Source organism: Stegastes partitus, unplaced genomic scaffold, assembly GCF_000690725.1.
Source record: "Stegastes partitus isolate 25-593 unplaced genomic scaffold, Stegastes_partitus-1.0.2 Scaffold993, whole genome shotgun sequence".
Classification (NCBI taxonomy): domain Eukaryota; kingdom Metazoa; phylum Chordata; class Actinopteri; family Pomacentridae; genus Stegastes; species Stegastes partitus.
The window spans coordinates 175,456-188,621 of record NW_007578724.1 but is presented as its reverse complement, the minus strand read 5'-3'; the positions used below and the strand labels follow the sequence as shown (position 1 = coordinate 188,621).

Here is a 13,166-nt window from a genome sequence, read left to right as displayed (position 1 = left end):
GTTAATATAAAATGTTAATGTACAAGAATTTGCACAGACATTCACTCATAGTGTTCACTGAGCTTTAGAGCTTCAATAACTATTTCATTAGTTGTCATATAGTAGCTTATAATTGCCAAGTATTTTGAAAATTAATTTATCATTTTGAGCAATTTTTAAAGAAAAATCTGAATGTTCCAATTCAGCCTTCTTATGTGTGGATGTTTTCTGGTTTCTCTTCTCCTTTATGATAGTAAACTAAGTATCTTTGGGTTGTGGACAGAGCATGTCATTTTAGGACGTCATTTGTGGCTTTTGATTGACTTTTTTCACCATTTTCTGACATTTTTACAGACTGTATTAGTAAGTTGTTAAATAAGAAGATAATCAACAATGAAAGAAATCTTTAGATGCAGCCATACTGAGTGTTACATATAGTTCTACTTAATCTCAGACTGGTTTGAACATCTGCAGAGCTGCCATACTTACCATTATCGGACTAAATCGGTGATTCTCAACCTGCTGTCATGCCCTGACCAGGGTCACAAGGTCCACATGAGGGCTCACAACATGATAAAGAAGAAAAGAAAAAACAAAGACTGTATTTCTGCCATATTTCTTTTAAATTACTTGAACTAGCATCTGCTTGTAACCAACATAAACTCTGTATTCCAAATGTTCTGCTTACATTTGAAAGTGCACCTGATTTTGTACCTTTTTGTGAGTCTATGCCAGGCCTTTCTGTTGCGTCAGACTCTGATAAAAATGTCTTTAGCTTTTTAAAACTGTGTGCCAAAGATCTAATTTCAACAAAACTGAATCAAAAATGATTAGTGTGAAAGTGTAAAAGTGATGAAGCAATGCCAGAAATAAATACTTTATATTTTATTTGCAGAAGTTATAGTCATGAATCAGTAATCAGGACATAGGCTTGCACCCCATTCACACAAAGAGCCAGAAAAAGTTGCGGCTCATGGGTAAATTCAAATAGGAAAAGATCACATGAATACGTCTCCATTTACAAAGTTCACTTAATCGCATTAACTGTAAAAGGCTGTTTTTTTTTTCTTAAATGAATTCTTTGACAGAAGCAGAAACTATAAGGCAATAAGAAGATAAATATACATGATCAAAATGAACGCATTTCCTGTTCTTCTTCACAGGCATACACAGTCGAACTGATGAAGCAAACGCTGAAGTCTTTTCCAACACCCACATTCCCCCTGCTACATCCCGTAAATCTGAATCCGCTACAAGTGAACGCTACGCTGTCGTCTGAATGACTCAGTACAGCGGGTTTCTCATTGGCTTGTCAATTACAGTGTATAGTTTGGAGTTAAGATGCACCACAGCAGATGAAGCCTCTCCCAGCCCCAAAAGAGTCAAATCACAGGAAAGGCTGAGAACTCCACAGTGTATAAGACCTTATTGCATTGACACATTTGGCACAAGAACACAAGAAATATCTTTTCAAATTCAAAACAATCTGAATGTGGGTACCGTGTATTAACTCCTTGCACACACAGGGGTCAAAATTAAAGACAAGCAGTATTGTCCAAAAAAAACAAAAACAAACCCACACAATGTATCATATAAGGCAAAAAACTGAGCTACAGGTAGAAGTAAGATGAGTCATCATGTATATTTTGCTAAAGGCTTGGCCCTGGCTAGGTGTCGTATTCTGATTCCTGACCAGCCAACACTAACATCCAGCTTCCATCAGTGAGCTTTGCACCGATGCCATTCAGACAGCAGGATCATAGTTCATGATTCATAGTAAAAAATACCCAAGGCTGCATCTCCTTGAAGTCTGACACACTGGAATCTAAGCTGGTACGTGTGTGTGTGTGTGTGTGTGTGTGTGTGTGTGTGAAGGAATGAGACCAGGGTAAACTATTGTTAGGCTACATGCCAATAGAGCCAGCTCTTTGCATATCAGTGTACAGCTCAAAAATATAGAAATTTTCATCAAAACAGTGACACAACACAGTTCTGTCACAGAGTCGAGTGTATTACAGGTAAACAAATTTAGATTTTGATTGTAACAGCATCTGGCAGCTGGTGCTGATAAAAGTCCACATGAAAGAAATTGGCAAAAGCATAAACACATTTTATATCTTCAAGCAGCCTTATTGATAGATTTAATACAGTGATAAATGTACAGAAGTAGCAACAGTAAAACTGAAACAATGCTGAAATGAAGCATAATTTAGTCCGAATAAAATTAGTTTGAATTTATTCTGTGTGTTAACTGTGGGTAGATACAGCAGTAAAATCTCCACTTTCAAATCGGAGTAAAGACAAACACCTTTTTTTTTTTTTGGCTTGTTTTTCTCATAAATTGCACCACAGGTAGAAAACATTTATAACAATAGCACATGTATTATTCTTATTGACATACCTTTTGATATAATTAGTTGCAGCAGTTCAATTTTATTTGAACAGTATTAATGTAAATGATACATTTCAGTTGCAGTAGTTAAGTAAAAACAAAGTTGCAACAGGTAAAAAGATTCAATATTTTTGATTTCACTTTCAATGGGAAATAACTGAGTTACAAATGTGAATGAAATGTGAGTTGAAACTGAGAAAACATCTGAGATCTTTTTTTTTATAGGAAAACTGTAGAAAAATAAGAATATCTTGATGACACTAACTTATAAAATGCACCTTAAGATGGTCTCATCAAGAGATCTGTTGTCGGAGTGTGCAAAGAGGTTGAACTAGTGAAGAAAGGGTTCAATGTGTACATATGGAGTGTTTCCATGACTATTTTAAATGGCACCTCAATAGTTTCCAAAGCTACAAAAATACATCTTTTTCAACACTCATTGGCCAAGCACTGAGTATTCAACACTCAACATACTTTAAAACTGCTTAAGTCAACTCTCCATGGTCCATGCAATCAAGCAACTGTTCTCATATCTGCATAAAACTATGTCAACATAGGCTCACCACCATATGAAGCAAGGTCTTGCCCTGCAATGGGGGATCAAAACAATATACAAATCAGGGCTCTTAACTTGATTCTCATTTGCTTTGTTATGTACACACACATGAGGGCAGAGTAGCATCTTCTCTTTTCTGTTCCTGTTGCACACAGGAATAAAACTCTAAATAAAAATCTCTTTGGGCTCTGTTAAAAACGTCTTTAGTAAAAGTGTGAAATGCCAAGCCTGAGAGGTTGGACAGCCAGGGAAGTCCCTTCAGTGTCAAGAGTTAATAATCAGAGACATCTCTCTCCCTATCTTCTGATGTGAAAGACAAAACGCCCTCTGTCTGAAAAACCACTGATGCACACAGACATGTACGTGCACATACATCCACATGTGCATTTAGACATGTAAATCAATGTGTAGACTCATGTACACACACACACACATATGTTGGCACACAGACATGCGGTCTAACTGAAGAGCTTAACAAAGCAGCCGTGGCAGTAGGGCTTGTCGTTCTGCTCTTTGAAGGTGCCCTTGTTAAGCTGCTTGAGGCAGAAAGCGCACACAAAGTGCTCCGGGTGGAACTTCTTGCCCATGGCGGTGATACAGCGGCCAGTGATTGGTTTCTGACAGCCAGAGCACAGCGAGCCGCGCCGCTCGTGGTAGTGCGCCTCGCAGTACGGCTGGCCGTCGTGGTCAAAGAAGCTGCCATTTACGAATGGCGTGAAGCACTCCTGGAAAACACGAGATAAAAATTTTAAATGATGAGTTGAAACATAATAATTAGTGATGCGCGATATTAACATTTCTGGTCGATATGATACCTGATATTAAGAGTTCTGATATCGCAGATAACTGATATTAAGAGTTCTGATATCGCAGATAACTGATATTACCGATGTAGATATTCAGTTTTTGTTCACACCGAAAAATGAGTAAGTAAGCACTGTGAGAACGTGAAAACTATTCAAAAGAAGCCCATACCAAATTAGACCACAGTCTTCTTTATTACGTAATAAAAGTAAAACCTTTTAAAACGTATTTTAACATGTTTAACATTCAAGTCCAGGACCATTTAAGTAAAAACATCTGTGAAATAGCAGCAACATCAAATGTAGAGATGCAGGTGCTAATGTTAGACAATCATCGCTTCTTCACATTGGCTAAATTTGTTCATCAGACCAATACCGATATATCGGAAAAAAACTGTAATATCGGCCGATACCGATGTGGTTGCCGATATATTGTGCATTCCTAATAATAATCCAAGTACATAATTCCTTTTTTTAAATTCAGATTAACTTCAGATGCATCCAGTGACTCACCCTGCACACAAAGCATTCAGGGTGCCAAAGCGAATTGAGGGCAGAGATGTAATTCTCCAGGATGGCACGGGCACAACCACCGCATTTAGGGGCAAACATATCAAAGTAGTCCTTTCTGCAGAACGCCTTTCCATCCTTCTCATGGAAGCCTAGAGGGCAGCAAAGACACACTGACTCACACACTGCACACCTCTTTTATCAATACAGTATATAACAACAGGTCTGATTCAACACACGACAGAGATCGTGGCTGCTACCTTCTGGTCCAAAAAAGGCTCCACACTGGGCGCAGAAGAAATGCTCCGGATGCCAAGTCTTGTCTAAAGCCGTCACTACTTTCTGTGGAACAAAGGAGAAAGCAAATGGTCAGTGTTTCACAATCTCCTCGAGGTTTGATCATTTAGTGTTGATAAAATCAGCACATAGGCATGTATGCCTGTCACTATGGTAGAAAAGAAGACATCAGTGATTCAGAGGCCAGGAGAGGGCAGGCAGCATCCACAGAGGCAGTGTGGTAGTGGAAGTGCTGGAACATTGAGGCTGTTAGCTCATGTTTTCCAGGCCTGATACCATTTCTCAACAGCTTCAGCTGGAAGCACACGATCCATGTAACCCAAGATTTTAAAACATCCACAACTGTTCGAGTTGAGCAACAATTATTCACTGCGAACCACCGTTAGACATTTCTGCGTATTTTGGGGCAGAAGTGGTTCTCAGCTTTGCCACCAGAGGGTGAGATATTGTAAAACAGAGGGTCGTATGAGAGGGAAATCTGAAACACAGTTCTTGATTTGTATAAGTGGATGCAGATACAAATTCACTAAAACTAAAAATATTATAGCAGGTTACAAAAGAAATGTATGCGACTGAGCATGACAAGGAAAAATTAAAACTGAGAAATGAGCATTTCACATTTAACTCTGATGGTTGAATAAAAACATGCATATACTGTATAAAGTCCAGCATTACTTTGTTTTAATATAGTTTCTTTTACTTAGAGACACAAATCTCTGTGGTCCCTTTAGATCTCTAGAGAATAAAATCCCACCTGTGCACCACGGAAAGCCAGCCAAGTTAAAAAATCAATTAATAAATAAAGAGGAAAGAAAGAAAGCAAGAAGTGACAGATCAACTAGATGTCAAACAGTGCATGAGGAAGGATTGGCAGTGACTCATGTTGGCCTTTCCCCTGGCTTGCGTCCACTGTTCCGTCTGCCTGCCTCCCAGTACCTCTGGCACTGAGTGAGTGAGTGTGTGTGTGTGTGTGCGTGTGTGTGTGTGTGTGTGTGTGTGAGCAATGGCTGAAAAAAAAACTCAATGGGAGCGTGTCACCATGAAGATAAGACTGAGTGCCGACAAGTGAGAGGGAAGAGAAGCAAGTAGGTCTGTCTGCGTCGGTGTTGGGCAAACTACTAAAAACTAATCAGTTACTCATTAAAAAGAAAAAAAAGAAAAAAGTAATTACATTACTTTTGTAATTACCCAGCATCAACAGTAATACATCTTGTTGTAATTGTAAATGCCTGAGAACAACTTCAAATATTCCACCCCTATTTTATATATATGTCACCAGGAAAACAAGATTCTGCAGTGAAATAAAGAGACAAGTTGGAGAATTGCACCACAGACTGTTGTGTATCTAGTTTAGCGTCTGGGACTGAAACAACCAGCAAACAACACACAAATTATCACCTGAACTGCATTTCTCCTCTTTTGGTGGAGGTGACCAGCTATCCTGCCCCTAAACTGTGTCTCAGGCTGAACTGTCCACTGAACATAGAGACCAAACTGATAACAGCTCTCCATTAAACTCACAGTACGATAACAAACTGCCGTTTCATAATTAGGGGTGGTAACTGGAATGTAAATGTTTGCATGCCAAAGGAAACTAGCAGTCATTTTGCTTCAACGGTTTCTGGGACCATATGTGCGTGTGCACATGTTTGCCTGTCAGTATCTGCTTGACAAAGAAAAGCAATTACCAACAAGTAAATGTTTTTTCCAGGAAGGCCTTATAATCCATTAGGTTATGAATACATAAATATCGTTATCAGCCCATTAACTGGATACATGAGTGTGTGTGCGTGTGTATGTTAATGTGTGCATTACTAACATCCAGTATGGGCCCATTACAGTAGTGGCATCTCGGTGAGAACAGGCTGTGGTAGTCTTTCTCGCAGTAAGGTTGCCCCTCGCGTTCAAAGAAGTTCCTGGAGCCAATCTCCTCCTGACAGTGGGTGCACACGAAGTGCTCAGGGTGCCACGTTCTGCCCATGGCAGTCACCACCTGGTGCGGGGAGACACAGTGCATTAATATGTAATGAACTGCAAAGAGAAAGACCTGGCTCAGCAGAGAGAGTCACTGGAGCAAAGCATGTAAGAAGCACAGGGAATACTGTAAACAGCAGCAGATGCACATCTCACAACACAAAGTTTAAAAGACAAAGCAACCATAGATTGCGTCATGTTTACCACTGTCCCACTTCATTTTAGTAACATTTCACTCAGGGGGAAAAAATCCATATATTGCTATACATTGTGTCAAATCTCCTTTTATCAGATAAGTTGCTGATGAAATGTGCAGATAAAATAAGAAGTAGTAAGATAATTGCTCCAAAAAATGGTACTGCCAGTTAAGTGAGTGACATACATAAAGGAAAAAAAAGCTCAGTTTGATGACTTAGAATTTATGCTTGTGACAAAGTCTTCACACAAATGCCTTCACAAAGTAAAATTTTAATACAGTCACAGAGTGCCTGCTGCACTTTTATATTACGCCAGTTATTGGCTGTCATCGAAATAAAAGTTGAATTATTGATAGACTGAGTGGCTTTGACGTTAAGCAATCAGCACAGCCCGAGATAAGTGAAACAAGAGCCAACACTGCACAACTCATCTAACTTGGACAAATAAATCTGCAGGGCAATCTTCTTTTCACCACACCATTAACAGAAAACTGTGATGAGGGTATTTTATGTGCCTCTTGGGTGTTCTGTGTGTAAACACCACAGAATGTGTGTCTAAAAGCGGGCAAGATCAAATTTAGTATGTGTACTGCATCTAAGCTTTGGTGTTTGTGTAAATGTAGATGATTCTGTGTGATTACCTGTCCGGCAATCGGTTTCTTGCAGGCACCGCAGACGCCTTTAGCCACGGTTTGGACTCCGAGTCTGTTGAGGTCGGACTGCAGGCTTCCCAGCATGTTGTCTAGCTTGTTGGCTGGTTTGGGGGGAGCAGTGGGAGAGGTCTTTCCCTGTGACTGGATCTGACAGAGACGGAAGACCGAAGTGGTTTCATTATGCCATGTGTAAGGGGTCAACAATATAACAAAAGCACTGAATATAAATTGTGTGCAGTAAATACTTCAATGGAAGACGTGACAATAATCAGTCAGAGCTGTTTATTCAGCTCCACGGCAGATCTGTGTACATCGTTTGTCATGCCATTGTTGCTGTGAGTCTATTGACCACTGCTCTTTTTGCTTACTTCATTTTTCTGTGTTCAGCATACAGCTTTTGGACTGACCTACTGTCGTGACATAACTTTATAAACCTAATAGAATTACTTCATGTAGCTGTCTTTGTAATTGGGATTTATAGTGGGTTCCGCCTTTATTGCTGGTAGTGCACCAGGTGAACAAGGCACCACGTGATTTCTCACTAGACAGCAAACACAGATCTACGGACTCTCCAGAGCTCTACCACTGAACATTTACTATTATTGTTTGTTAAGTTGCTGAGAGACATATATGTCTCTAATAACAGCAGTGAATCTGTCTCCTCCTCTCTCGGCTACACAAAGACAAGAGAGAGAAAGTACCAAAACAAGCCACCAACATATCAACCACGACAAAAAAAAGATATTCTGATCAGCTCTAATCCATGTTTGCAGACCTCTAATATCAACATTGTATTTGACTGTGTCTGGGCTGCTGTAATGTTAGCAAACACAGACCTTCTCAGATGGTGTGGTTATTGGAGCTTCATGACTCCTACATTCCTTTGAGAGAAAAAATAGCATCTCTGCTCCATGTATTCTCTCTTACACTCTTTCCACACACCCCCCACACTCAAATAACCTCTTTACCTTTAACAAAATAACACAAGAATTTGCCTGAAAAACACATTTAACACTCAATCTACTACCCTAAATCTTCACCACATTATTTCAGTAAAGACACTGTGGGTTCTTGAAGGTGTTTTGGTACAACAGGCCGGTATCTAACCTAATGGGACCTGTTGACTTAAGTCCTGTGAGACATGCTATAATTGTGGTGGTAACTGTGCTGTCATGTGGCAGATTAGGTTACGGTTGCACCGCGAGCCTCCAATTCCTGTGCATGGCAGGACACTTAGTGTAACGGGAACATCGGGGAGTTACACTCTGCTCTCCCCTAAGCTCTTAAATTCTCCACTGCTCTCCGAACACACGGCTCTTGGCGCCATCAGATGTCAGAATTAGAAAAGGGGCTCAGTCTCTCCAGCCTGGATGTCAGCAACCCCTCATAACCTGGACCGACTGGATTTCAGACAAAGCTTTAAAAAGATGCTACCTGTTTCAACACTGGTGGGCCAAAAACAGAGCCAGGGACCAGACAAGCTGTACAACACCCATAAATAACCAAATGATCCGCAACAGGCTCAAGTAAAACACGTCAAAGTGTAAAAGAAAGTGGGTGATAGAAAGTGGAAAGAGAGTATGAGGTGAGAGAGAAAGACGGACAGAGGTGATAAGAGGTGATCCATGCCTGCATTGGTGGGAAGATGGGGTCGTAGTCTGTCTGACAACCCACTGATACAAAGACCTTTGGAGGTGGGGGTGGCGTGACAGGCTTGGGTGGGGGGCTAGGCGATGGAGGGGGCTGGACAGGGGGAGGTGTGGGCTCCCTGGGAGGAGGAGGAGGAGGAGGAGGAGGAGGAGTAGGCTCCTTTGGGGGTGGAGGGGTAGGTTCTCGAGGAGGAGGGGGAGTCGGAGGGGGAGGAGGTAGTGGCGGAGGAGTCTGCTTGACTGGGGGTGGCTTTTTGGGTGCTGGGGGAGACTGTGGAGGGGAGAGGACTTTTCTCTGTGGGACGGGAGATTCGGGAGGGATGATGATCTGAGAGGAAGAAGGAAAAAAGGAAACGGCACAGAAAAGAGAGCAAACAGACAAGATAGAGAAACAAAGTCAGAATGAAAAATAGGGCAAAGGTGAAACAAAAGTGGTACAAGAACTACAGCTATGTAAAATGACTGCCAAAAAGATGTGAAATTTTATGACAAGGTGATGAAACTTTATAAATATTTTATATTTGCCAGTTAATCCTTTGATTATAAGTCAAACCATGAGTGAGGATTTTATGTCCAACTTGACCTGATGTGGTCCTGCTATGGACTTCTAGTGTCTACCTTATCCACAGATGGCTGAATCCCTTCTTCCCGTGTTCGCTGTGGGTTGGACATAACGATGACTCCCTCTGTCATCCAATCATCTGGCTGCTGTTTACGCCTGCGTTCCACTCGTCCAATCCCCAGTTTGCCCTGCAGCTCTTCAATAAGCCGATCTTGCGAGTTGCTTTTATTCACAATGATTGGTCCCATTTTACGTCTCAACAGTCCCTCCCTAAACATCGGATGCACATTGGAAGTCTCTTTGGTGCGGCGGATAACCGACTTGAGCTGGAAAGTGGATGATAAGGGGGTGTGGGAAGCTCGGATTGTGCCATTCACCAGAAAATCCATTTTGGGTTACGAGCACAAGCAGGACAGGGTCCAGCACTGGACGTGTCATTCAAGTGGCAGCAACACTCAAGCAGTGGCTTCAGAGTAGGATTGTCAAAATGCTATGCAGTTTATTTGTCAGGCACGCATCAGATTTCTTCATTTTCGTTTGCAGAAGCCAAGCACAGCCTTCTGTTCGAGTTCATTCCATACAATCAAATCTACTTAACACTAGCTAGGAATCTGTGGCAGGGCATGCTGGACAGCTGAAGTCAAAACAACACACGTCTATCACTTTCCCAAATGTCTGCACATGCCAAAGCAAGGGAAAAGATCAAAGAAGCAAAATTCTTCTATTTTTCTTAAACTCATGTGCACGGTTGTGGTGCACATACACATTAACAAAAAGGAAAAAAAAAAACATTCCCTCTACTGTGGACTCCTGGCATGTTTTTGTATTGATACAGCCAGTGATGCAAAACTTGAATAAACATGATAGGCCAGGCCCTATGACTAACACAGCAAAAGCCAATGAAGCAAGTGGGGACGTGCGTCGACATCCTTTCAGCAAAGCTTACAACATCAGCCACAAATGATGTCTACAGGGAGACTTCTCCCTCAAGCCATTTTGTAATTGCTATATGACACCACATGCATCACACCACAGAGACTGAGGAATTTCTCTTCATCTCGACATGTTCGTACTATTGCACAGCTCCTCGAGCACTTGTAGGAGCTGCTCTCCCAAAATAAGTTTATTCCAGCATGTAGAGATACACGCTGCTTGAACAATTACCTTAAACAGCCATTCTCTCATTAGTGTCAGAGATCATTTATATCTTAGGGCACATGGCCAAATAACAAAAAGACGACATTGGGTCTTAAATCCTCTATAGCTTCATGCCAGCAGCTTATTTTGGGAGAGTCGAGGCGAGCCTCCTACTTGACCAGAAGCAGATAGTCGCTCGACAGCAGAGGGCTGCTGTAGAGGCAGGTCCAGCGTTGCATCTGGTGTCCCGGGGCAGGTGGAGGGGGTGTAACACTCGTCAATCCAGCTGGACTCAGTCATGGGTGTCAGGGTTCCCTCTCGGCTGAGGTCAGGGTAAATTCCATCTTCCTCCTCCCAAGATCTGTCCTCATCTCCAGGCATAAAAGAAACTGGTGGCTGGTTCTCACCGGTTCGAGTAGAGTCGGGGGCTAAGAGCTTGTCTAAAGCATCATCCAACAAAGGCTCCCGGCATGGCCATGTTAAATCCAGTACTTCGCCTCCCTGACTTTCAGGAGGAACGCCATAGGGGCTATTTGACGGGACAGCATTAAGTGAAACTGGAGAAGCTCTGGGACTACTGGCACCCGGAACAGTGTATGCTTTTCTGATGACAGAAGCAGGACTCTTAGGAACTGCAGTTTCACTTTTTGGAACTGTTACTGGACTTGAAAGCCGTGAAAGCATTACTGGGGTCATATTCTTTGACACTGCTTCGGGACTAGAGCTCTTGGGAACAGTTGGAGAACTAGAGATACTAGGAACTGTTATAGGACTTGCAATCTTTGAAGGTGGACTTGAAAGTACTGGAATAGTCACTGGACTAGCACACTTTGGAACTCTTTCTGGACTAGGACTCTTTGGGACAGTTACCGGACTAGGGATAATGGGGACTGTGACAGGACTCGCACTTTTAGGAATTGGGCTTGAAAGCCTAGGAACTGTTAAAGGACTAGCAGTCTTTGGCACTGCTTCCATAGTGGTTGGCACTATCACTGGACTATCACTCTTGGTAGCTCCTTGTGGACTTTGACTTAAAGGAGCAGGACTAAGACTTTTAGCGACCAGGCTTTTAGGTTTAATGTCAGGAGAACCGGGAGTCTTAAGAATGGGACTGGGGTTTTTAGACACAGTAAGAGGACTCTTGGAAATAAGCGCTGGACTGGAGCTCCTGGCAGCAGGATCTGGACTAGAAGTTCTGCCAACAGTGACCGGACTAAAGCTCTTTCTAAGTGGACTTGAGACCTCACTAGTAGAAACTTTATTTGCCAACATGTGTATCGTACTATTGGCTTCAGTTTGACTAGGAGGTTTGACAGCACTGGAGACAGACACGCTCTTCACATGTGAGTTCTCAGAAGTGACAGTGCTACCATCATCCTTCTGTTGGACCTGGGAGTACTGAAGACTCTTAGATGATGTAACTACTACAGTGGAACTACGTGTCGAATTGGGGGCTGAACAACCATCTTCATCTATGTGGAGTTCCAGTGGAAGAGGTGTACACGAGGGAGTAGTGAAACTTGAGGGTAGAAGAGTATCCACTGAACCAATATGAGGAGTTACAGATGGGTCGGCTACTACTTGGACAACTGGTGAACCAGCAACCAATAAAGGGTCTACTGCATCTTGATTCACAGACAACTGAGAGCCAGACTGAATCAGGTGTAATGATGTAAAGAACGCAATGTACAGACAAGGACAAAACATACAGAATGGTAGAGAAAAACAGACAGAGATCAGGAAAATAGAGAATGAAAAGAATGAACAGCAAAGAGTCTCAGACAAAGCAAAACTAGGATAGAGTAAAATAATAAACTTAGTTTTGAGTATTTGAACAGAAGTCTTGACAGTTGGACATCATCACTTCAAATCTAACATATCTCCAACATTTGTTTAGTCTCACCAAAACTGCAGGCTGTAATCAAAGACACGGTAAATTGCAGTAACGTGAATAAAACCCCAACAACCATTTTCATGCCACTGCAACACTTCAAAAATGTATGTTTGTGAATGAAAGTCATTTAAGTGTTGATGAAGATGGAAAAGCAGCATAACATTGGAAAACTCTACCATTTCTGTTGCAAAACAACAAAACCACAAAAATGGTCAAAACACTAAGTAAAATTAGTCTGATCCAAACTGTTTCTACCCCTAATGCATCATTGTCCTAAACAGTTACACAACGCCAAAAATAACTAGTTTCCATCAAATACGCAAACCCCAAATGCTCAAACTCAACCCACTTCTGAGCCACACTCACATTGCTTTGGATTTTGAAGTCCGACAGGGAGGCCATTAGCTCATCCAGTTCTCGTGTGGCAGAGGAAGCAGACATTCTGGCTTGTTGTTGTGATAGTGTTTCCTCTTGTCCATCTGTTTGTTCATCTGACACCACCAAAGGTGTGGGACTACAGAAAAAAAATATCACAGTCAGCAAAATGAGTGGATTGTTTTTCA

The 13,166-nt window shown here is 41.8% G+C and overlaps 1 protein-coding gene across 3 annotated transcripts in view; it reads right to left on the bottom strand.

The window, feature by feature from the left end:
- Window positions 1-849: 849 nt before the first annotated feature.
- Window positions 850-13,166, bottom strand: part of LOC103366908 (paxillin-like) — a 31,854-nt gene continuing 19,537 nt past the window's right edge. For 2 of the 3 annotated variants that reach the window (XM_008294774.1, XM_008294773.1), the window contains 6 exons: window positions 12,970-13,117; window positions 7,350-7,508; window positions 6,357-6,530; window positions 4,501-4,582; window positions 4,244-4,392; window positions 850-3,652 (listed from right to left, as the gene is read on the bottom strand). In XM_008294774.1, coding sequence (XP_008292996.1) covers window positions 3,386-3,652; window positions 4,244-4,392; window positions 4,501-4,582; window positions 6,357-6,530; window positions 7,350-7,508; window positions 12,970-13,117 — 979 coding nt within the window. In that variant the 3' untranslated portion in view covers window positions 850-3,385. Of the gene's footprint in view, window positions 3,653-4,243; window positions 4,393-4,500; window positions 4,583-6,356; window positions 6,531-7,349; window positions 7,509-9,345; window positions 9,899-10,883; window positions 12,363-12,969; window positions 13,118-13,166 lie in introns of those variants that run through there. The other variant, XM_008294772.1, reaches the window with a different exon arrangement.